The sequence below is a fragment of the Harpegnathos saltator genome, unplaced genomic scaffold (genome assembly GCF_003227715.2).
Source record: "Harpegnathos saltator strain DR-91 unplaced genomic scaffold, Hsal_v8.6 scaffold166, whole genome shotgun sequence".
Classification (NCBI taxonomy): Eukaryota; Metazoa; Arthropoda; class Insecta; order Hymenoptera; family Formicidae; genus Harpegnathos; species Harpegnathos saltator.
In genome coordinates this window covers 661,073-688,335 of record NW_020229946.1, presented here as the reverse complement: position 1 = coordinate 688,335, position 27,263 = coordinate 661,073, and the positions used below count along the sequence as shown (strand labels likewise).

The window sequence follows — 27,263 nt, the reverse complement described above, 5'->3', positions numbered from 1 at the left end:
CGCCTTTCTTCCCCGACTTGCTTTATTCCTTTTCGCTTTCTGTGGGTCCTCGACGCGCGCCTCGCCCTCGGCTCTACGGACGTAAAGGCTGAGTCTCCTGGGTAAAAGGCGGCTCGTTAAGGACGCAAGCCGATCTTCCCAGCTTCCCAGCCATAAGCACGGATGTATACGCGTGGACCCGAGGGGGCTTACTATACAAGGCGCGCGTGAGCTACAGGAGAGAAATAGTGCTGGGATAATACGTATATCTATAGTATATAGTCCGAGGATTATTATACTGATCAAAAAGCTGGCCGGAAAGGTAGTCAGAGCACACGCCAGCAAAAGTGATCGGCTGAGAAAACGTCGGAAGGGAAGATATACGAGGTGCGTGTCAAGTTCTTGTGATACATGGAGCTGGACGTTCAATTTAGTTACGAATTATAGAGGATCACGGCGCATTGTTATTTTTCGCGCCGAGCTATGCGAATTCATAATACATACGAGCAGAAATTCTGGCAGCCGATAATTATGTAACATTTGTTCAGAATATTGGCTACCGCGGTAACATCAGGGAACTTCGTCTTTCCGATGTTATGTTTAAATCAACGTGTTATTTTAATATGACACAATTAATTGTATCTATTATTCAGCAAAAATCACAATTGAAATTTACTGCCACGTTAAAACAGCTGTGCAAGTTAACTCACATGAAACAGAAAATTATTTTCGCGCGTCAGCTACGCGAGAATAATTCGTATTCGACAGATAGCATGTTAAGAAAAAACACACGTACAGAGCGTAAAAAAAGGATTCGGGACTTCAAGGGCGAATAGTACTCACAAAATGAAGGAAGATTTGCTTTAATCGAAATAAATAATTGTTCATAACTCCGACGATATTAATTTTTCGACCCACGCTTATTAGGGCTTTTATCCTCCATTTTGTGCGTCCTACCTGCCTTGAAAGCTCTGGACCTTTTTTTAAACATCCTGTGTATATAGTAATCATAAATTTCAATTCTGTATTTTGGCTTTCACTACTATTTTCTCTTACATGCGGCGTATTTGCCGTCATCTTTCATACACATGTAAATATGGTAATTTTGAAGTCGAGGATCATAATTTTCAGATTGATTGGTAAATACCCTATTAATAAGAAATGGAATATGTATGTCGCGCGGAATCGATAAATTTACCGAGTGAAATATGAACAAAATAATAAGAGTTCATTCCCTTGCCCGCAGAAGTGCTACTGACGCGACGATACGATATTACCGATACGAAGCGACGGTATATTTTTTTGTGGCCGATAAAAATGCTTCACCGATCGATCGGCGGTAACAACGTGAATGCATCAAGTGAGCATTAATAGTGCTCAAACGTTAAGTTGCTCGAACGGCCATAGAGTCGAAAGCTCGACTAACGAAGCCAACGACGCGACGCGAGCCCTAAAGTCAGGGGAAAAGGAAATGTAATTAAAAGACTTACGAGCTAACGAAGGTCGGAAATGGATTGCTCGTTGGTAACTCAAAATCGCCTCTTCGTAATTCTTCCTGCCCTGCTGCAAGATGCCCCTGTAATAGAAAAGCACATTCCATTTTTAGTATCGATACGATCTGACAAAAATATAAATATAAAAATGTGTAACTATTTAGACAAACAAAATAAACTTTAATTAATAATCGCGCGTTGCAATTTAACGGCTGTCTCCATTGTCATCTAATTGTTTGTCTCCCTTTGATCAAATTATCCTGGAGAAATAAAAGAGAGAAGTTGGTCGATAAATATATGGAATAAAGCACACAGCATCAATGATGTTTGACGCTAACGAAACTCCAGCCATTAACGAAGTTAATTAATTTTACAGTACCGCCGGTGTACTGTCCGTTAACGCGTCGTGCTCGTAACGCGGTTCAAAGGTATTCTCCCCGTTCGATATAATATCGAAGTGTCACGTGGCGCACGAAGAAAGGAAAAGTTTTCTGTCTCTTAGACAGTGAGTGATTAATCTTCTCTCGAAGGATGTCATTTTCAGGAACGATATAAAAATATTACTTGTCAAGGCGATGACTTATCGCGCGTGAGGTCGCTACGCGGTGGGATTAAATTGCGGGCGCAATAAGCGCGATTCGTAATACCTGCACATAAATACGCACACGCGCACAAACACACACAATCATATGCACACGTATACCAACGCACGCATACACACACTCGCATGCACATACATGCATACATGTGTACGTGGAGCACTCTCGCGAAGCTACATATTTTAGAAAGGGCCCGCTTCGGCGTCACGGTGATTAATCTTCCGCCGTAAGTTGTCACTCGAGAAACGATGAAAATATCACTTGCTGACAGATGAAGTATAGTCGCGCGACCGGTAGACGACTACGCGCTACCTCTATCGCTGATATTTTTCTCGTTGCGCGTTATCGAAATCGGGCTGGACGATATGGCGCGCAGTTATTTTTCTTGCCTCGCGTGTCGCGATATTTTTCTTATTTCCGACTAGATCCAGCTAGGAGCGAAAGTTTGCACGAGAGTAAGAGGGGGAGAGAGAGAGAGAGAGAGAGAGGGAGGGAAGAAGAGAGAGTCATATCGGCGTCTCCTGGAAAATATTTACGGTTCGCACACTGCACTTTTTGCTCCTGCAACGTGTTTTTCTAAATTGTTAATTTTGCAAAGCAGCTTTAAGTCACCTGATATTTTTAGCAGCATACCAATCTCCACACTGGTCAGGCTATATTAAGCCGCTAACTTCGATCGAAACCGAAGAAGAGAGAAAAGGGGAAAGAGAAAATAGATGTAGTCGCGCGCATCTACGATGATTTATTACAGAGATTCCTCATGAAGATTCGCGCGCTTCAAAATCTCAACCGCGCGAACTTTTCTAACGTAGCGCATGTGTACAATTTGAATTAGCTCATAAATTACTAAGCGGACGAAGTTTGTGCTATGTGTTCCACTCCGGCGCATCTTCGCAGCTTCGTACGAAACTACGCTCGTTTTCTTTTTTTTCACCGGTCTCATTAATGCCGAGATATAAATTAACGTCGGTGCATTCTCGTTCCTCCCCTCCTCGTTCGTAACAAGCCTCTTCCCGTGGCTGTGATCGGTCTTTTCGTATTTATCTTGAAAGTATTTTCCAAAAACGTCTCTTATATATATCTCGAAACAATTAGTTTGTTACCAGAATGGAGAGTGCATTTCATGCGCAAACTAAATTTTCGTGTTGACCCAGCGTCGCGAAAAAATTATACTAATGAGGGCGCTTTGTATACCCCGACGAACGACGAACTCGAAGGAAAAAGAAAGGCGAAGATGGCACACAGAGAGAGAGAGAGAGAGAGAGAGAGAGAGAGAGAGAGAGAAAGAGGAACGGAGAGAAGAGCCGAGGATTTCCTTTTCTGACGCGCGAACCGGTAGGATGAAGAGAATCCCTATTCGTTAACGAGCCGCTACTCTGCGTTCGTTAACTTTCAACAAGACGAAGACTCGCGGCTGTGCACGCGCGCGTATACATACATACACACATACACATATGTCGTTCTGCTGGCTTTATCTCTCTTGCAACAATCTCCAGTTGTGTGCCAATTTGCAATTATACTCGTATTCTGTTTAACTTATTATTCAGCCCTTGGCCCATTTACCGGTGCCGTGCATCGCAGCGATTTAACAGATCTTTTCCAAGCGGCGTAAATTGCGAAACACGTGGCAGAGAGAATCACAAGGGGCTACGTAACGAAGGTAACGTTGCGAATAACTGCGGATAAAAGTGTCCGTTTCGATGGGACGTTTATGATATAGGAAAAAAAATGCAAAGTACATTCGCAATATAGGGGCGATACAACACTTTAAATTTAATCTTAAATCTTGGTTTTGATAATTTACAAATTATTGTTTACTTTTGTTCTCAACCGATCCGTAGAAATTCACTTACTTCGCGTCAGTATTCGCAGTACAATTAGAGTTGATTTCAATATTTCAGTATTTTCACTAAAATATATTTTTGTCAAAATTTACTCTTACGTTAATATATTTATATTGAGTGTACTACTAAAGAATGAAAAATCGATTTGTACATGTACAAAATTTTGCAATATAATTAAAATTACATTAAAATTATATACTTTTACATTCTTTTGTAAAAATTTTATAAAAATAATGCCAAAGGATTGTATCGACATTGTACTATAAATTACTAACAAAGTTATAAAAAGCAGTGCATAATATATTTTAATAGATATATAATAATTTCGATTATAATCTCTATATGGTTCAGGAGACTAAAAAAATGTAGTATAATTTTTGCTATATTTTCTCCGTATACTAAAATAAAAATAAAACACGATATTGAGGTATTAGATATAGGACAGCAAAAAGTTAAAGCTTTTTTATTCCGGAAATAGTACTAAAACCATTACGACCTATTATTACTTTTCGAATATCTCTCAATAATATCCTAAAATCCATTTCAATATGCATATATATCTCCCCTCTCCTTCTTACCTCCCAGTGAAATTTCACAACATAATAACGTATAATGCAATACTTGTCCAATTATCTTATTGTTTCCCATTCTTATCGATTCCCGATTGAGAAAAATTTAATATTACATTTAACATTAAACGCGGAAGTGAAGCGCAGGTCAATTTACGCGAATGGCAAGGGAACGGGAAGACGGATCGCGAACATAATTCCCAATTGTCGCTCGCTTAAAATATAAAACTTAATAAAGCAATGCGGCATGTCAAATACTATTACTATCAAACACGCGCATATTGGCTGCATGGCAATTGAAACGGTGAATGCGAGCGCGCGCGATCATCGACAAAATAAACCGCAATAGTTCGGTTGCGCGCGCGCGGATATAATTATATGAATTATTCTCGACTACGTAACGGACGATCGCTTTTATGACGAGGAATTTCGCGACATAATGGTCGCGCTCTGTGTGTTAGATTATCGCGCCGATATCAGTAACAAAGTACACACCCCGAGTGTTTTCGACGGCTTTTTTCCGTTCGGAGATTTCGTCTACATTTGACACGTCGCGGCATCAGAAAGCAAGCGGAAGAAAATGGAAGGAGGGAAGGAAGACGATGCGGGGGAAAAGCGCGAAGTATACACGGCAGATACGCCTCGCCGCCGAATATTTGACCGTTTATGCGTCACGCCAATAAAATAGAAACGCCCGTAAAATGTTCGGTGCGCATAACGCACATTGCCAATAAAAGCCTGGCGAGGAATGTCGAAAAGTTACCAGTGGCCGCAATTCACGATGCTCGAACGTACGCGTATTTTGCCGCGGCGGGAAACGTGCGCGTGCGACGCGCCAAATCTCACGGTAAATCCGCGATCGAAACGTTATTCCAGGACTGAGTGCAGGGTGAGCGGGCGAGTCTATTGTTGAGACCCGTCACTTGGTGTTACCGACTTTCGCATTCTGTAAAATGTACGCCTGGTGGTAGTCGTTTTTTACAGTTTTTTTACATCCATTAATTTTAATGTTTCATTTATCCTCTTTGGCACAATTACGCGATATAACAATTAGAGATACAATTTTGCAGCGCATTTGCGAGTAACCTCCGTGGACTTGTATTAATTTTAACTCCCCTGCCATTAAACGTAAAAAGTATTATAAACAGAAAATCGCGCCACTTTTATTTTTACGCGGCAAATGTATGTTGCTACATAAATACGATGTAATCACCTTTTGACTGATATAAGGGCGATTCATAAATGCATGGCAATATTTCCGGAAATGAACTTACACTTTAAACGAATAAAATATGTAATTTGAATATACATTTTACGTGCTATAGTTACAAAATTATGAAAGATTACATTTGTTATACGAATTGTTTTCGATTTTTTATTCCAATTGATCCATAGAAAATTTCATTTACTTCGCAACGATATTGCGCGTAATTAATATTTATTTCAATATTTAACTAATGCTACAACATACACATTTACATTGAAAATTAAACACATTGGAAATATCGAAATCACTGAAAAATATCAGACGATGTTTTTTCAATCTACAGGTTACGTGAAAAGTTCGCAGAGCGAAATTGAAATAAAGAATACCTAATTCTACAGATGATTTTATTCTTCAATATAGTCTCCATTAACTTCAATACACTTGGCCCAATGGCTCTCCAATAATTTTATTCCATCGCGGAAGTATGTTTCTGGAAGGTCTGCGAAATATGTCTCCACGGCTGCTATAGTTTCTTCATTCGACAAAAAATACTTTCCACGGAGGAATTGTTTTAGGTTTCGGAACAAACAGAAGTGGCTGGGTGCCAAATCTGGCGAATACGGTGGATGATCAAGCAATTTATACTTCAATTCATTGAATTTAGACATTGACAAAACAACTTTGTGAGCAGGTGCGTTGTATTGGTGAAAAATGATTTGTTTATGCTGCAAATCAGGTTTTTTCTCACGAATTTTTGCGTCCAATTGATCCAAAAGGTTACGATAATGTTCAGAGTTAATTGCTTTACCTTTTTCCAGATAGTCAATTAACAAAATCCTTTTAGCATCCCAAAAAACTAATGCCAAAACCTTTTTTGCCGATGCTTTGTTTGCTTTGCAGCTGAACATCCAGCTTCAGTCCACTGTAAACGTTCCTGTTTCAATTTAGGATCATGGTGATAGATCCAAGTCTCATCCATAGTTATAAAACGACGCACAAAATCGGTTTTATTATTCTTAAAACAATCCAAATGACGCTGAGAAATTTGCTTTCGAGCGAGTTTTTGTTGAATTGTTAACGTATGCGGCACCCCTTTTCCAAACACCTTTTTCATTTGTAATTCTTTATGCAAAATATGCCATACCCGTTCATCTGAAATGTCTATGGTATGAGCAATTTCACGCGTAGTCACACTTGGATCTTCAGAAACAATAACATGTATTTGCTCAATGATTTCTGGTGTTGATGTGCTTTTTGGACGTCCACTGCGTGGATCATCTTCAATGCTTGTACGACCACGTTGAAACTCAAGTGTTCATTTACAAACCATTGTTTTTGAAGGAGCAGATTTCCCTAACACATTTACCATCTCGGAATGAATTTCCATTGCCTTTAAACCTGTTTTAACAAAGTACTCAATCACTGCACGCTGTTTCAAATTTTCCATTGCAAACAAATATACTGACACGTCAACTTCAATTGGCTTGTAAACACAGAAATAATTGATAGATGGAAATGAAACCTAACCTAGGTTCATGTGAAGAGTGATTCTATACAATCGACTACAATTTATAATTCTACCGTTTACTTATAGATGCCGCTCCGCAAACTTTTCACGCAACCTGTATTTCGTAACTTTTCTTGCAGATTTAAACATCATTCATTTACATACACAATACACAATAAATTTTAAATGACTCCACAAATAAAAGTTTAATAAATTTGAATCATGAGATCGCATAGTAGCCATATTTCATTCTACTCAATGATCTGGAAAGTTGTTTAAAAATGCTCACTGGATTAAAAATCAAACATTTCGATTTCAAAATCGAAAATTTCGCATTTGTTTTAATTTCTGACAACTCGAAAACTAGTTATATAAACGTAAATATTTTGTTCGACGTTTGCTCTCTAAGTTTCTTAGAGAGAAATTTCACACTCAGGTGAAAATTTACGTGAAGCGAAAGTGAAAATACTACCATTTGGAATCGTAAAACTATATATCTTTCATTCAAGCTTATGGGGAATAGATTTCAACTCGATACGCGTGAATGCTTCAATCGCGAGAGCGACTTTGTTCTTGCGACGATAGGATATTCAGATTCACTCTATAGTTACAAGTGAAAAAAAATATTCACTCGACGATTCAGAGGAAAGAACTGACTCTGTATAAAATCACTTGAATTCGAGTAACTTGGCTGTCACTCTACTTTCCGAGTGAAATTTCACTTTAGGAAACTTCGAGAGTAGACTCATCCCCTGAAGTATCACCGTAAGTTTATGAATCACTCTGCAGTAGTTTTTTCTTTAAGTTTACAGTACTATAACCGTCTCTTCCACCTGGAACACTCAAAGTGATCCGTTATTTGAGCAAGAGATAACTCCACCACGTTGAAGTCAGTTATCTCGACGTAACCTAAATTAGTTTTCTGTTTATATCGCGAATTCGCTCCACCAAGTCTATTCTCGCTTAGTCACTCGACATCACTCACACGTTTTATTATTAGCGATGCGTTAGCCTATAATATTTTTATCGCACGAAGCCGTTTAAATTTATAACATCGATTATATATGTGTATCTACCTATCTTACAATCCATACAATCGTACGAAACCGTACGGATCCTTTGCGAATTATTATTATATATTCTTAAGTACAATGCGCGATTATTATTCGCGTCAGGATCAAGCTGACGCAAATTTATCATGCGGAAATAGGCGTCGCTATTAAAATAAAGGGTAAATAACAAATTCCGAGATAAATTAAAAAGTAGTCAAATATCATAGATGGATAAATAAGTTTGTAATTCTTCTTCTATTAGGGATATATACAATTTCCATCGTTTTCAGGGCAATGTTTTTTGTTAATATTATTATTAATATTATTATTATAAATGTATACATAGTATCTTTAATCAAAATATTTTCCGGCATTATCTACTACTTTTTGCCATCTTTCAGGCAAAAGATGGCACGATAAAAGAAGTCTTTGATCTTAGAATGAATAAAGTTATCAATGAATGTTGCACTTACTCAGCATTGCGGAATTTTGAATACCAGAAAGACTATGCTTCATGGAACAAAATCCGTAAAGTAAAAATCCGATTCAATACTTGAAGAATATGCCGGGTGTGGTAGGATTTCTGATTGCAATTCCATTAAAGTTACCCTGGTCGTCAATGCAACATAGGGCCTGGCATTGTCGTGCAGAAGAATCACTTTGTTTCGCTTTATCGCAAAATATAGCCGTTTCTTGATCAATTGCTAATTTAACTGCCTCAGTTGTCGATTGTATAATTTTGCAGTAGTCTGAAGTGGTTTAAACAGCTCAAAATATAGCACTCCTTGGATGTCCCACCAGATACACAAGAGAACTTCATGACCATGGATATTTCGTTTTGGTTGACGTAGAGAGTTCTCCGGAATTTACCCACGATCTTTTGCAATTGAGATTGTCATAATAAATCCATTTGTCGTCTCCGGTCATAATTCGATACAAAAGAGACTTGTGTTTGTGTATATTGAGCAGCGAAAGGCAAATGGTGACTCGGCTGGCAATAGCGTTCTCAAATAATTCATGGGGAACCCATTTTTCTTCCTTCAGAATTTTCCCCTCCTCATGCAAGCGTCGAATTGCAGTGCTCTGATTAACATGTAACCTTTCCGCAAGTTTTACACTCGATTGAGTCGAATCTTCTTGCAATAACACTTCCAAGTCACGAATACGTCTTATCGACTTCCATCTTTACACGAAATAAAAATGTTTATGTCAATGAATATAACTTATTATGCATCAGTTTCTATGCATCAGTTTCTATGCAGGTTGACCAATACTGACATAATCTAACAAAAATGCGTCGCAACTTTCATAAAAATTCACAATGTCATCTATACGTGAATAAGATGGAAACTTTTGCACGTCCTTAATATTAGAATATTTTAATGTTTATATACTATGGGACATTTCATCGATCGTACTGTCTCCCGGATAACTAAATTTAACTAAACTTAACTTATACACATACACAAACATACAACTTTGTACCCCTTACTCGTCCTCCTTCTGAATGATAACAATCGTGCTGGCTTGCCGTGGACCGCGCGATATGGAAATGGCATGCGAGATATTCCACAAACCGGCGATTCATATAAATCCAATATAAAAATATAGGCGTGATGTATAAATTTATATTTAATTACATGCGCGCGCCGTACAGTGGCGTCCGTGTTTCATGAATTGCATCTCGCGAGGACTTTCATTAGTATAAAATCGCGTTTGTGTTTTCGAGTAATTGAACGGATAACTAGACATAAAAGTCGATAGAGAGAAGGAAGGGGCAAGAGAGAGAAAGAGAGAGAGAGGAAGACAAAAGCCTTCATCGTAATAACGAGGAATGCGGTACCAGACGCGCGACCAGACACATTATTATAATTCCGCGAGTATATACACGTCGCATGAGAGACGGGGAGAGAGAGAAGAAAAGGAGACGGAGCAAAGAGAGAGAGAGAGAGAGAGAGAGAGAGAGAGAGAGACAAAGAGAGAGGAGATAAAGAGAGCCGCCGTAAAATCTGCTGGTGCATAGCGTTGCGCAAAAATCCTGTGAATATCGGAACAACACGAAAAAATGTCTCCGTGAAAAATACGTCGAAGCCGAGTTTCATCTCGACAGAGGCGTGTACACGCGTACTCGAAAAACAAAAATGTCCGATATTAAATTTTTAATGGAGAGCTCTCGGCCCGGAGCCAATATTAAAAAACCGTTAATATTTGCACGCGGCAGTTAGGCGCGTTCGATGCGCCGCTAATTTCGCGCGCGGCACGTTCAGCAACCGCGCGAAACGATGGTGATGTAAATCATGCGCGTCGGCTTGCGCCGCGCAGTGCTGCGCCGTGTTTAATTATGCAGCTCGTCGCGATGTGATAACACAATGCCAATGCGGCCGGCACCCAAAAAGCTAATTGCAGACGACGAACGCGTGAAGGTGATATGTCGCACGATCTTACCAGCGTTTCATCGATGTGCGCGATATTATTCGCGTGCGTCGCACGTACGTTTAATGCGCTCGCTGAGATCTCTATTGAAAATATTGCATCGACGCACGTGTCAGCCTTGCATTTCAAGTCTCACAATGTTTCGCCGTTGCGCGCGTGGCCGCCGAATTTGTCAAATTCTGCGCTTTCCGAGCTCAATCATTGCGCGCATCGGCGAAACCCTGTGAATTTTATTTAAAACGTCGTCAGAGTTTTGACAAAACCGCCCCATTCTGAGGAAAATTGCGGAGATCGATCATACGCCACGTTATCGTGAGCGTCGATTTAATCTTCAAGTCCACCTTAAAATATTGTCGCGTTTTCGCCCGCCACTTAACTCCGATCTCTATGTGTAAAGTTTCATGACGAAATGACGCAACAGAGAGAGAGAGAGAGAGAGAGAGAGAGAGAGAGAGAGAGAGAGAGAGAGAGGGAGGGAAGGACGGGGGAAGAAAAATAAAAAGCGAAAAAAGCCAACGACTTATCACGCGCGGCGCCGGAACGAGAGCGAATGTCGTCGCGGCGTCGATAGCGGGGTGTTAATCAACGATCGCGAAACGCTAGCCGGGCGCCGAACGATGAAGCGATAAACTGCGTAGCCCGGTCGGCTGGCCAGCCAGCCAGCCAGCCAGCCAACTAGCTGGCCGGCTTATGGATTTCGCGATGGCGTCGATCGATAATGCTTGAATTGCAGTCGGAATAAAAACGGCAATAGAGGTGCGCGCGCGCTTTATCACGCCCCGGTATGTAGTGGCGATTTGGATCGGCAACGGCGGCGGCGGCGGCGGCGACTGCGGTGGCAGGTAAGCAACTTGATATCGATCGGCCGCTGTATCGCGTAATGCCACGTATTATCCTTATGAATATTAAATTTAACCGTAATCCGTGCGCTATCGGATATGCAACGGGCGTGTATCGTTGCGTCGTGCCCGGACAATGTGGCTGGGATTCTCCCAGCCGCTATCCATTGTCGTTCCGTTGTCTGGCCAAGCGAGCCGGGCGGGCGCGCGCCGAAAGCGGGACGGACGTCTTTGCCGCTCGTGGAATTTCGCGTCCCCGCGTAAATTTCGCATATCAAGTTATTGTGGGAAACGTGCACGCGCGCGTAGGACACCGGCCGGCCGACCGGCCCCGACGCAATGGCGAAGCGCGCCAACACGTCGCCAAATTACACCGGTGTATCGCACCGCGCACGCGAGTTACACACACTGACCCCCTTAGAATTTCGGTGACAATGGGAGCTTCCGAACCCGCGTGTGCAGAATGTAACGAAAGCCGCGTATGCGCCGCGCAATTTCGAATACCGCGGCTAGGATTTCGGTTCTTGCCGGACAAAAATTCGTCGGATTTTATCGGACGTCGCTTCGCGCATTTCCGCGTTACACCGTTCGCCATGATGGACATTTCAGCGGGATGGTGAAATCGAAATTACATTAGCGCGAGATTTACTTGAAGTTGATCGAGGAACAAGTTTTCGCTGTCCGTTTGCACTTTCGCGGTTCAACTCATGCAAAAGTTACGCCTGGGACTCGGAAATGACGTTTATTTTGCAACTAAGAGAGGAATCGCGCTCGCCAGGAGTCGCTTATTCAGATATGAGTGGTTCCATTTTTTGTATGTAACTAGTGGGAAAACGAGAGAGGACTTTTTGGAGTAACGAATATAATAATTCCTGGAATTTCCGGAGATGTAAGCACTGTGAAAAATAGGTAAAAAGAAACAGTTTTTTGCAAATTTCATTGTAATAAGATAAAGTTAAATAAAAATCGAGTTAGGTCGATAATGACGTACGATTGTGATTGCAAAATTTAGTCGGTCATAAAATTTCATTTAAATATTAATAGAATGAAATCAAAAATAACTGTATAAAAGATGTAACATCAACATATAAGTCAGTACGACGGGTTGCCTACTCCAATTCGAACGATAATGTAGAAGTTGCCGAAAAAGTCACTCGTTGATCTAGTCGATAATGATATTTGCAGTGCTCCTAGTTATGATGAGTGCAACTAATTTGGTACCGGAATCGTTTATGATAGGAGCTAAATCGCATTGAAAATTCTTCACTAGAGTATAGAATATTCATATTCTGAACTCTTCTTATCGAAAAGAGTCGCTTATGAGTTTTCTGATTTGCTTACAAGCTGCAAACATTTCAAAAAACAAACATTATTTTTAATAAAAAAAGACGTTAAAATATAAGATTATGTACCAAAAATATGTCGTTTAATGATTATCATTGATTAAGCTGCGATCAGTAATTTATGCTGCGTTTTCGATCGATTCGTATTTTTGCAGAAGTGATTTATTCCAAAAATGATGGAATATAGTGTATATAAGGCTTTTAAATATTTCTGTACCATTTTTTCTAATCTCCAATTCCTATCGAACTTTTCAATGCAAGAAAGAAATTAAGAAATTATACAAAACAAGAAAATATATATTGCCTTATTTACCCCTTTAACTATTACTCTCATTTACTCTGTTTAAATTCGTAATGTTTATTTCTCAGTTTCACTTTTTTAAACATTCTTTTTTTATTTAATGAGACTCGGCTGTTATCATAAACAATTTCGGTGCAAAATTAGTTGCACTCATCATAATTAGGAACAATGCAAACTGCAAATAGCATTATCGACAAGATCAATGAGTAATTTTTTCGGCAATTTTTATATTATCGTCCGAATGAGAGTAGATAATCCGTCATCTTGACCTGTATGATGATATTATACCTTATATGACATATGCTATTAATGTTCTTTCATCTATCAAAATGTTGACCTAATTGCGCAGTACGAGTAATTCTACCTTTGAAAGGAAAAAGTAATTGCATAAGTAAAAGTAAATGAAAGGTTAATCAAATTAGACAATATTTAATAGCTGGCTGTACAAAGTAGTGTCAGTCATGTTTAATTAATAATTTATGAACGTTTCTCTATATCAAACAAAATTTTCAGTTCTTCTTACATAAGATAAGAGATAAAAAAAGAATAACAAAACTGACTTTTAAAGAAGGTAATTCACCATATACATTTTTTAAATTGTGTTCGTTTAAATCAATTTGAATTGTTTCGACTAATTTTTTCCTATAGTGTGTGTACACAGAGACGTTATCACTGAGACGCGAGAGTGAGAGTATCGTCGACATCTCCGATGCCGAAACGCGTAAAAACGGATAAATCGCGTGCTCGCTTATTTGCGATCGGTCGCCTCTCTCTATTTCCCGGCGGCATCAATTTCGTCGTCCGCCACGTTCGTCAAGACACATTTATCGCGAATGGTGCCGCAACGACAGCAACAACGACGCTGATGACGACGACGACGACGACGACGACGACGACGATGAGAAGGACGATGAGGAGGACGAGGACGACCGTCACCGCCATTGTCACCGTTGTCACTGTCATCATCGACGCTGCCGCCGTCCGTACCGAATTGCGCGATCGACCGTCGCGCTATTGTCACGCAGAAAGTCTCTGTATGCCGCGCTCGTTCGGCTCGTTCTGCTCGGTTTGTCTGTGACTGTCCGATAGTCACTAGTCTCCCGGTGGTCATACGCGTCGACTTTTCCAAGTCGAAATCGGGGCCAGTGGATATCAGTTGAATACGCCAGCCTTAAAATCCGGCCCGTAAGTGCACACATGAGAAATCGTTACGAGGTACCGATAGCGAGATATGCGCACTTTATCCAACGTTGTACGTAGAGAAAATCCTAACGTCGACAAAAATAAATATAAAATCTGTAAAATATGTATATCGGAAGTGAGAGTTGAGAGAGAGAGAGAGAGAGAGAGAGAGAACGAGTGAAAGCTAAAAAGTATAGTCATAAAATCCTGAAACTCATGTGACATGCTATATAATAGTGTGACAATTGAATATACTTAAACTTTGAACTTGGAACGTTTGAAAACTTTGTAATTTAATTTAATATATTAAATGTTCCAATTAATTTTGAGGGCTTAATAAAGATGGCTATAGCTAGAAATCTACTAGAGATATTTTGGAAGTTGGTACGCCATTTTAAAGTTTGGACATACAATTTCTACAAATAATTGGACACATGACATGTGCATTCGTGAACATAACTACACTTTTTATGGAATTGAAAATGAAGCGTGATGAAGAGCATTTTCGACATTTACTGCTTTATTGTTTCAATTCGAAGAAAACGGCTGCTGAAGCTCACCGATTTAACTCAGAAACTTATTCTAACTTTTCTTCATCGGTTGAAACATGCGATTGTACCAACATGCATTGGTATCGGCGATTTGGGCGTGGTGATTCCCATTTGAAAGACAAAGAACATTTCAACGGTCAATAAAAAAGTTTGAAAGTGTCGAATTGCAGACATTATTGGGTGAAAGCTCAACTCAAACGCTTCAAGAACTAGCTGAAGCATTAAATGTTGGCAAATTAACCGTTTCAGATCGTTTACACGGGGATCGTTTACAATGGGAAAGATTCAAAAAGAAGGCAAATCGGTTCCATATTGTTTGAATTGGCTATTCAAAATCGTTTAACCATTTGCACTTTATTGCTTTCTCGTCACAAAAATAAACAGTTCTTGTATCTAATTATAACTAGAGATGAAAAATGGACCTACTATGATAATCCTAAAAAGTCGTGGATAAGGCCAATCATTGACAACGACTCCACGGATTCTGTTGAAAACGCAACATCCACGGAAGTAAGGTTTTATAGTACATTTGGTGGGACATGAAAGGCGTAGTGTTTTATGAGTTGCTACAACAGAATCAAACAGTTACTGCTGTGCGTTATCAACAACAATTAATCGATTTAAATCATGCTTTAAAACCAAAAACGTTCAGTAATAATTCAAAGAAAATGCAAAGTGATTTTGTTGCATGACAATGCTCGACTGCATGCTGCAAAAACAGAATACATTATCGACATTTCAGTGGAAGGTTCTACTACATGTCACATATTCACCAAACTATGTTTCTTCCCATTATCACATATTTTATCTATGCAACGCAGCCTTACTGACCAGCACTTCAAATCATATGAAGAAATACAAAAATGGTTCGATGAGTGGATTGCTTCAAAGGACGAACATTTCTTTCATTGCGGAACTCAGTTGTTGCCCGAAAAGTGGGAAAAAGTTATAGCTAGCGATAGAAAATATTTTGAATAAAATATAATTTAACGTAATCTCTCAAAAATAAACGTATTTCTTTTGCAAAAATCTCTCAAAACTAATCGGAACACCTAATAGTATAATATAATGTACATAATACAAATATCGGAAAATATGAACATAGAATTGTCCTTGCTTGTCGTTTGAAACGTCTTTTGTTTTTCTATTCTTATATTCACAATGTCTAATTCTTTTCTGCTCTCTTTGTCTCTCTCTCTCTCTCTCTCTCTTTCTCTCTCTCTCTCTCTCTTTCTCTCTATCTTTCTCTCTCTCTTTCTTATCGCTAAAATTTTAAATATTAACTTACTCTGATTGTTAACATATTTCTTTCATATTTACCATGTTATGCTCGCGGACATGAAATCGCTTCTATTGCCAGTATCGAAAGTATTTTACAACAAAACCGTGTTAAACTGGAACAAACGGTATCTAAACGAAAAACGGGAAAATATTCCTCTTGTTGCCTTCTCTTGTCTTTTTGTTTCTTTTTTAAAAAATTTCTTTCTTTTGTAAAAAATATTAGATACTACCTTAGATAATATCTATAACTAGATATTAGTTAATCGAAATGCCGCCTCAACTCGCATAATCGTACAATTCCATCTCTGAACGTTAACGTAAAATTGTCAATGATAAATTACTGTTTTGCTTTGTCTTATTTCCTTGAGTAATCAATAAATAATAAATCAATAATGCGCAGAGTTGTAAAGTGTTAATAGCTTACACGGAGAAAATATTATAGTTCATTATTTTTTCATGTAAATTATCTTGAATTTTATGTTCTCTAGTAGTACAGAAATAGAATGTCAATGTAAAGTTTATCTTATTAAGAAACAAAGTAACGTTTTTTAATGAGTATAGATAATGAATAATGAATAAATAAGGAAGGGCAATAAATTAAGACGGAATGTCGAAATTCCCTCGATTACAAAATATCATAGAAACTTTTACTACAAAGTTTTGCTACACATTCTCTTCGTATACTTCGAGTGTAAAGCCTGTTTTGCCGGTTAATGTACACAAATAAGCGTTCAGTCGCTCGTATTTTCATATTTTATTCGGGATCCTTCGGCAAGAAGTGCGCGATCGTCCTGGATGTTTCAAAGAAAACGAAGCCACTTGCGAATGTCCTCCCCCATCGAACACCATTGCGAGGTGATGTCAGGTCGAACGTTGATACTCGGACATCGACTCGCTGGCCCGCTTCGTTTCTCCGTCGAATTACGTTCAGACGTATTTACTCTTATTACTCGGTTTGCGGAGAGGACGATTGCGAAAGAACGGCCTGTCCGACCGCACCGTCGATAATTGAAGCTTTTCCCTCTCTTCGTCCGCCTCTTGCCGTGCCTCGGCACCATCGAAGCACCGCGCGATTCCGTAACGATCGGTGATTTACGATACTCTCACCGTATTTTAACGATCGCTCTTTAAGGGCGCGGGAGAGCCGAGAGCGCGCGAGCCCTGCCGACTGAGGTGTCGCGCAAACAGAGACGCCAGGCGTCGGGATATAAATCGCGTTGGGACTCGGCGCAATTTTATGTACTCTGCCTCGTAAAAAAGAATTTATAACGATTTTATGCGGCGCTAGCGGGCGGGCGAGCATACACCCGCGCTGTTCTATCGGCGATTCCGGCAGAATTTATGTTTATTAATTGTTTATCGGATCGGTCCGAGAAAACGGCCGGCTTCTATGTACAATGTCACGGGAAGAAATACGGGCACATCGCGGCTGATGCCAATATCGCTGGGTTATAACGGGTGTGATTTACATTACGTCGTGCGAAGGTCGGGATCCGACGTAATTTATATACGCATTTGGTAGTGCACGACGGTTAATAAATGGTTACGCACGACGCCGACGGCGCGATTATTCGTTGGCGGTCGATCGAAATACGCGGTAACTCGCGCATCGGTCACACATTTTCCGTTTCTTTCTTCCTTTTTTCTTTTTCTTTTTTCTTTTTTCTTTTTTTTTTTGCTAGCATGTGATTAAGACTAGCTTGTTGCGAAACCGACGGAGTAGTCTTTTTATTTTCTTCCGGGAATAACGTGCAACGCGGGCTCTGCAGCAAACGCCGCGCAAGAGTAAGATGTTAAGTTAATTTTTATGATCGAGTCTCGGCTTATAAGGTGTTACGAGAGCCCTCCGAAAGCCGAGAATAACTTGTCGATATTGCGCGACGCGCTTGTTATAGCCTTCGCGCAAGAATACGGTCGAATGGAAGTTCCGTATCGAGCACTTCTTGCGCTCCTTATGCGAGTTACAAAGTTTCGCGATACCGATCGGAAATTTTCCGCGGAAGTTTTAAGAGTGCACTCGTGTTCTTCCTTTTTCTGCGCCACTCCTTCTTATTGCGAGAGCAATTATTACCGTTTGGCAGAGTATTATATGATTAAAGAAAGTAAATAATTAATTGACTGTTAGGTATTAAGCACACGCATTGCTACAAAATAACATTGATTTTATTGCAATATATAAAGACCTCATGTTTGTTTATACAATGCTACAGAAGAAATTAGTAATTATTGTAAAAATAAATATTATGCTAATAAATGATTTTTAACATCTTGTTCTCTTTCATGCGTACGTGTATATATATGTGTGCGTAAAAGAGAGAGAGAGAGAGAGAGAGAGAGAGAGAGAGAGAGAGAGAGAGTCTCATAGAAACTATAATTATGAATTTACTGAATAGTGAGAGAGGGGTGAGGAGGAGGGTGGGAGGGAGGAAGGTGAGAATTTCCTTACTTTATCCCTTACTGTTATTTATTCCTTAAAATACGTTTTGTTAATACATATTTGCTAAAAAGTAAATTGTTTCTACCGTTTGTGTCAATGAAGAGTCATCGTCGTATACACACCGAAAAAATTCCAACCAACGAATTTTCCATACGCTCGATTCTCTTTGACTCTATTCGTCCTCGAAACGTATACTTCTGTGGTAAAACAAATTCCGAAGTCTTACAAGTTGACGTTTCTCGGCTTCGTAAAAAAGGCCGAAGCACCAATTCAGCAAAACTGGCCTTAGAGGGTTTAGCAAAAAACAAGAAAAAAAAAGAACGAAAGAAAAATTGGGAAAAAGCAGCTGCAACCCGAATATTTCCGCGAACGGCGGTCGAAGCAAGAAAGAAATGACTTGTCAATAAGATTCGACTATTGACGAATATGACCAAGGAAACTGCAAATTTTTCTTTTTTGTTAACCCGAGTTGTTTAGCCGACGCTTGGCAGCGTTTCCGCGGAGAAATCTCTTTTCTCTATTTTCTGAACTCTCGACCAGGTAGGCACCTATCTAAGATTTTACGATCAGTTTAGTATTGAACTATTATTATGTCTCAGATTCTCGCGCGCGCGTACGCGATGTTGGTTCTCAATAAAACTAAAACCATCTCGCTCCTGATAAAGAAGTGATCGTTTCTCCATATTATCGATTAATGTAGATGTATATTAAATCATTGATCTCTCTTCCTTCGTAAATATACGAATAGAAACGCGATTACGGTATTTTTTGAGTAAGAAAACCAAAAAATAGCATTGTAGAAAGTATATATAACTTTTCATTACATAATTATACATTATAGAAGTAAATTTAGATTTAATATCTCAATGCATTAGCTCACAGATATGTCAAGATTTTTCAGGAGAAGCATTTGAATATTTATAATTTCGCGATAAAAAAATTATCTATTTATTATCGCTTCTGTTCGTGACTTTCTCGGTCGTTTATGTTTCGTCGCGCACATTCATATTGTTTTTTATCGTGACTTTATCTAAAATAGCAGACAGCTGCAGAAACACGCGATTGAATCGCACGACAAGATTCCTTAAAATAGATATATATAAGATTTAGTAGTTAATTCTTTCCGATTTTCAACAATGTTCAATCTTTATTTAAAAATCAATAGAACAAGATTAATCAATAAAAGATTCTCCGTTGTTATCGATGACTTTACACTATTTACTGAGCAGTTGCCGGATTCCATCACAATAGAAAGTTAATGGCTTTGAGACTATAAAGTCATCGATGAAATTTCATACGTCGTCAACTGTCGGATAATATATATCAGACAGTGCGTGTTGCATCGATCAAAACCGAAGTGAAAATCTGATGGAACCAAGTCTGGAAAATACACCGCGTGTGGGAGAACTTCCCAGCTCAAATGTAAGATGGTTTCCTTTGTGGCTTCTGCTGTATGCGGTTTAGCATTGCCATGCAGCAAGATGACTTTACGGCTATCTTGTCCAGTAAATGGTCTTTTCCTTCAATTGCATCACTCAAACGTATCAATTGCTCTTCGTAAATCTCTGCTTTAATGATTTTACTCGGTTCCGAAAGGCTCAACACACCCTTCTGACCCCATCATATATACAGAAGACCTTTTTACTGAAACGTTTGGGTCTTGCTGTCGATGTTGTCGGTTGATCAGGGTCTACTTATGATTTTTTGCGATTAAGAACTTCATACATAATCCATTTTTCGTCACTAGTTACAATTTTGTACAAAAAATCTTTCTTTTATTGTCTGGCAAGCAAAGTAACGCAATGTGGTCAATCGGCGGTTTTTGTTGTTAATGTTTAGCTCGTGTGAAACCTTTGCAACTCTTCGTCTTTAAATATTTAGCTCACCGAGGTACGCTTCGTCTTGAAGATCAAAGTCACCACTTCGAAAACGTTCATACCAATTTTGGCACGTGAGATCGGTCATAGCATTTTCATTATGAGCAGCATAAATTATTTTGGCTGCTTCAAAAGCGTTTTTGTTTAAATGAAATGCGAAATGCATCGCGTATTAAATATGCTCTTTATTGATAACCATTGTGAACACTACCGATTATTTGAGATTATAAGCATCAAACGGCAAACCATATGTTATTTCGAAAAATTAAATGTCAATATTCTAAAACCACAGAAAAGCGGAAGAATATTTCAATTTCAAATTTTGCTCTGGACTATGTAAATTTCATAGGAAAAACTGAACTACTATACTTAATATTTTACAGACAATACCTATGTGTACCTATGTGAAAGAACTGAAATAGCAATTTCGATTTAGAAAGCAGATCATGTTTCTTGTCTGTTTCTAAATATTATTACCTTTCTCTAAAATATATTAATTGTACTATAATGGGTAATTATTTATAATTGTCACAGGTAAGTTACAAGTAAGATTGTTACAGGTAAGCTGTTCTCTGTTACAGGTAAGACTCTTCTTTCAAACTAGAGAGATTGAAAAAGTCACTTAACATAACTGTGAATTAACGTATCGATTTATAAGCTGTCCTTGGACTTACATTTCCATTTATATACTTTAACTATATAAGCGTATGAAGTCAGTTCAATCTAATTTCTCGAAACGAATAAAAAAATGTCGGAACTATGAAATTCTTACGAACCGTCAAATTCCGATATAATGGATGATATACGCAACTCGTAAGTATAGAGCTTAATACGGAAACGCTAAATCAGTCTTTGTAAGTTTTTATTCATACATTTATTTTTGAAATACAGTATATTTCTCACGACATTTCAGGTCAGATAAAGTGTGAAAAAGATTGCTATTCCAATTCTTTCACTGCTATACATAAATACATGTCTATTTTAAGTGTGTCGTGCGATTCAATCGCGCGTTTGCAATTCTACAGCTATTTGCGATTTCAGATAAAGTCACAATAAAAAACAATATGGATGTGCACGACGAAAGATAAATGCCCGAGAAAGCCGCGAATGGAAACGATAATAAATAGATAACCTTTTAAAGAAAAATATAGAAATAGACTTTCTCTTAATAACGGGGCAGTAAAGATGTGCGAAACAAGAATTTTTATATCAAATCGAATCGAATCGAATCTATGAAATTTCATTCGAATTCGAATTGAATCGAATGAAATCGAATTGAATCATTAAAAAATTTAACATGATTATTATACATGCAAATAATGATAGAAAATTTTAATATGAAAGGGAATATTGATTATGTAATACCATCTTAAAGTAAAATATATATTAAAATAGTAAAAGTAATTTATAATTAAGTTATTAATTATAAGTTAAGTTAATTACAAGTTAAGGGTTCAAACATACAGGCCCAGATGGCCCGTTCTGTAGCTGATGCGCGCAAACGCTAATGTATTTGATTCGAAACTTCGCAATTCGAAATTTTCGAATTGTTCGGATTCGAATCGAATCGAATTACATTAGATTCGATTCAATTCGATTCGAATTCGAATAGTTCGCATATCTCTACTGGGCAGGAACATACTTAATCGTAAAACATAACAAACAGTAACCAATTCGTGTAATGAAGTCTTAACAATTACTAGAAGATTAAACGTACATGATATGTATGTTAATATGTTAATTTACATCGATGCAGCAGATTAAAGACAAAGTATTGTTATTGGTGGTTTTTTCTTTATACCTTTAATTTTACTGAACACGTTCGATACGCCGCATACTCGTAACAGTTGCGGCAAAGTTTCGTGCTATTCATAGCGGCGATAAATGTAACCCCCGTAAATCTGAAACTCGCGCAAACCGTTATTGGAATCCCATTTACGAGGCCTGAAAAGCTCTCCCACAACTAAGTAATGAAATAAATGTTATAAATAAATATAAAAGCTTTGCAACAAAAAACTCCCTAGCGGTATTTCCAAGAGCCCGCAAGGAAAGAGAATAGATTGCAAAGTACCCAGTCTTATATTAGGTGTACAAATGATAATCCAATTTTTTCAGCTACATTCAAGGTTTATTTTAAAAGAAAGTAAATTAAATTGTTCAATCAAAGTATTCGCCGTTGCTTTCTATAACTTTAAGCCATCTTTCAGGCAGCTGATGAATTCCATCTCGGAAAAGTGTTGCGTCTTTGGACGCGATAAAGTCGTCAAGCCATTTTCGGATCTCATCCACTGATTGGAAATGCGTATCGGACAAGGCGTGTTGCATCGACCGGAACAAGTGATAATCGGATGGAGCAATGTCTGGTGAATACGCCGGCCGTGCTGCAAGACGTCCCAGCCAAGACTCATTATGGTGTCTTTTGTATTGGAAGCAATGTGTGGCCTGGCGTTGTCATGCAACAATTTCACTGGACGTTCTCCTTTGCCAGTATACGGGCGTTTTCGTTCCAATTCTTGTCTCAAGCAGATTAATTGACGTTGGTAGCAGTCCGCAGTAACTGTTTCACCCGGTTCCAACAACTCATAATAAAGCACGCCCTTGATATCCCACCAAATGCAGAGAAGAACCTTCTTTCCGAAGCGATTGGGTTTTGCGACCGATTTTGATGATTCGTCGGGATTTACCCATGACTTTCTGCATTTCGGATTGTCATAGAGTATCCATTTCTCATCGCCCGTAACGATTTTCCACAAGAAAGACTTTCGACGCTGCTTATTGAGAAGAGAAAGACACGCTGCCACTCGTTGATTTTCTCGTTGGTTTCAGAGAGTTCATGCGGTTAGGCACCCATTTTCCTTCTTTCTGGATCTTTCCCATTTCATGTAGGCGTTTGGAAATCGTTTGCTGCGTTACTCCCAATTGTTCTGCAAGCTCTTTTTGTGTTTGTGCCGAATTCTCAGCGAGCAGTTGTTCCAAATCATCATTATCGCACTTCGGAGGACCTCCAGGGCGTTGTTTGTCGATTTGACTGAAATTACCGCTTTTAAACCGCTTAAACCAAAATGCGCACACATCGTACGATATAACACCTTCACCGAGAAAGGAACAAATCGATTCGCACGCTCTTGCAGCACTTTTTCCTTGTTGGAATTCGTAAAGAATGCAGTGCCGGATATGCATCTTATCTGTTGCCATTTTCGACTGTACTGAACTGAATACTTTTGAAGGTTATGTTGGGCCTTTCGCCAAACTATATATTCTTTTTAATAACTATGTGTCAACATTGCATAATCACAAAAGAGCGGGAAAATCTATTCAATTTAAAATTGATTTCATAACTGCTTAAAATAATTTGGATTATTCATTTGTACACCTAATAGTGTCCGTTCAATAAACACACTGCGCGTCGTTGAAATTAATTATGAAATTATTATTCATGCAAAGTGGCTCGGTGTTTAGAAGCGTCATGATTTTCGCGCGTTTCTTCTCTTTCCTTTTCTCCTTAAAGGTGAAACAGGAACGCGCGCTTGAGCGTAGAAAGTGCGATTCGGCAGCGGGCCCACAATTCGCAGAGTCTAAAGAGCGAACGCCCTCGTACGTTTTCATACGCATGACATATTTTTCCTGCCGCTAGCAAACCGCAACGCGACACAGCAATTGCGAAATCCAGGGGGTGTATCGATTTAACACGCGTCATTCCGCGCGCGTTGGTAAGTTCCAGCAGACGATAAAGTTCCTTCGTCGGATCGATCATCATTCCCGAACGAATTAGTCGTACCATACGTTATACCTGTCACTTACACGCTTTCGCATTGAACGTGGCTAGTCGGAGCACTCTCGAACCCACTCGGGGTATCTGCCGACGCCTCTCCCCCTGCTCCCGCCCGCCCTCCACGGCCGTGCCGAGGTTGAAAAAGTGTTAAATCCGCAAACATCAAAGGGAGGACGAGGCAGGGCGAAATGTTTCATGCGACGTCGACGTTTCAATCGGCATCTCTCGACGCCGTGATAGATCGGCAGCGATTTCTATCGGCGCTCTCGATGGCCCGCGTTTTTACGAGGTCGAAATGCTACATGCACCAAGTAGACCAACATATATACATCGCGTCCCATTGTCACTGTCGAGCCCTGGCATTGCGAAATCGAGGAAATTAAAATCGTTTACTCGTGGAAAAATCGACGAATGTGTATTCGGCGCGTCCTTCATAATTTTACAGTGTACTCGGGAAGAAAACATAGAGAATACAATTTACAGCTCTAAACATTATCTCTCCTCGCAGGAAGGATCGCGGGAAAGCGCCACTCTTTGTGGGAGAAGCGAAACATGTATTCGGCGAGATTGAGAGTCTTCTCCGCGTCGCAAGTAGTACAGTCTATCGCAAGTCGGCCCACCTTCCCGGAAACATGTCTCTCGCGTTACATGAGCATTCGTCCGACAGTTTTTGTCCGTGATCCAGTAACAAACAGGCAAACAGAAACTTAATTCCACTCATGTAAGCGCAACGCGGCAGTTTGATCCACTCGCTGGGTAAATGGGGAAGAGGAGAGAGAGAAGGGAGGTACGCAGAATGTATGTTTTAGTTGAAGCCTACCGTGCCGATACTCTCTCTCTCTCTCTCTCCCCCCCTCTCTCTCTCTCTCTCTATCTCTCTCTCGCAAGAGGAAAGCACCGGCGAACGCGATCTTAACGAGAACTCGTCACGCTCACGCTCGTCCGCTCATTATCGAGTCGTTCGTGTGTAATTTGCGGTTCCAAACTGTTTTTCTCCCGGAGTACCGGTGTCCGCTGAATTATGCAGCGGCGCGCTGCGGAAAAAGCGGGCCAGCGCGCGCGCGCGTTTTCACCGTGTTTTACGGGAGGGAATCGAAGATAAATATTTTCAGTATGTAAAAGAGGGTCGCGCGCGCGCGGCGCTCGTCAAAGCATCCCCGCGATTATTTAACGCGAGACGAATGTAATATCCGTTTCGGATGACGCCTCATTCATTGTGCGCGCGTTGTTCGCACAGCGTACGTACGTACGCGTTCACGCATGAGCACACAATGAGAGGGAGAGGGGGGAGAGGGCTCGCCACCGTCACGCGAGGTTCAATAAAGCCGGGAAAGGTGAAACATCGATTGAGTTAGCATTGTTTCTAACAATGTAATATGTCGTTTCAATCGCGACGCGATATCCGGATGCGTCGAAATGACGCATTCGGCGCGGCAGGCAAAATGCCTGCGCGAGGACAGTTAATTTACGAAGAGAATACTGGTGCGATCTTTCGATCTAGAGGTGCAGTAATTGTCATACGGGGAAATGAGCGATTGATTTAACTTGATAATGAACGAAAACTGAAAATTCATTTCGGTTGGAAAGATCAGAATTTCCGACTCTCATTATTTTCTGGCTATCATTATTTTACTCGTTATTTTAACGTCAAAGATACACCGCATACCCGAGCGTGTTATTTTGACACGTACGGGCTGAAGTTTTCTTTGCGTGTTTCTTGTCGTCTTAAATCACATCATTTAACACGTTTAAACGTGTTAGACGATATCAAAATGCATTAAGTGACGTGATTTAAGACGACAAGAAAGAAAGCTTCGGCTTATACATGTCAAAGTAACATTTTCGGGTTTGCAGAGTATCCTTGAATTATTACAATAATTCTCACATACTCGCATACACACACGCGCGCGCGCGCAGTTTCTTTATGTAATTTTTGAGAAAAAAATTTCTATCGGATACCTCAGATTGCATCAAGTTACGAAAGATTCATCCAGGTAGAAGTATTATTACTTTCATTGACATTTTCTTTTATTGACTGTAACGTAACATCCGTCTGGATCGCATCAGAAGAAGAAATCATAGCGAATATTATGACAACACGTGACATTCAAAGTTATATAAAGTTACATACGGAATGTAAAAACCGCACATTCTCGAACGTTCCGTCACGTTTCTCGGGTCACGCTGGAATCGCTAGAAATTGCGATGATAATGCAAGAGTCATATAACGACAAGTGTGTCAACGAGATCTCAGGATCGTTCGATTTCTACGACATGAAAAATCGTTTCTGCAAAAGCATGAGTCAACCAGAAACGAAGCATAAATATTGATTGCAATTTAATCGACGACAACTATCAGACGACATATTTTCGCTACATCATAATCTTGTATCTCGATGCCTTATATCGAAAATAGAGCATGATGGTTGTCATTGATCAGAAGTGATTTTTTGTAGAAACATGGACGGAATATAGTGTGTAAGACTTTTAAATATTTCTATATCGTCCTTTCTAATCTCCAATTCCTATCGAACTTTTCAACGCAAGAAAGAAATTAGGAAACTATGTAAAACAAGAAAATATATTGTACATATTATTTATCTCCTTAACTATTACTCTTATTCACTCTGTTAAATCAGAGAAATAATGTTTATTTCTCAGTTTCACTTTTTTAAACATCATTCTTCATTCAATAAAAGGTTCGACTCCTGTTATAAACGGTCGATGAACTGTCATAATGGTGCAAAGTTAATTGCACTAGTTATAACTGGGAGCACTGCAATATGATTGTCGACAAGATCGGAGTGACTTTTTCGGCAACTTCTGCATTATCGTCCGGATAGGGACAGGCAATTCGTCATTCTGATCTGAGTGCAACTAATTTTGCACCGTGATCACTTATGATAGCAGTCAAGTTTCATTAAATTAAAAAAAAATGTTTAAAAAAGTAAAACTGAAAAATAAACATTACAAATTTAAACAAAGTAAATAAGAGTA

At 39.4% G+C, this 27,263-nt stretch overlaps 1 protein-coding gene across 2 annotated transcripts in view; it reads right to left on the bottom strand.

Moving 5' to 3' along the window:
* Window positions 1–27,263, bottom strand: part of Tmtc2 (Transmembrane O-mannosyltransferase targeting cadherins 2) — a 520,379-nt gene that overhangs the window by 148,121 nt on the left and 344,995 nt on the right. For both annotated transcript variants that reach the window (XM_025297016.1, XM_025297017.1), the window contains exon 6: window positions 1,470–1,555. In XM_025297016.1, coding sequence (XP_025152801.1) covers window positions 1,470–1,555 — 86 coding nt within the window. The remainder of the gene's footprint in view (window positions 1–1,469; window positions 1,556–27,263) is intronic.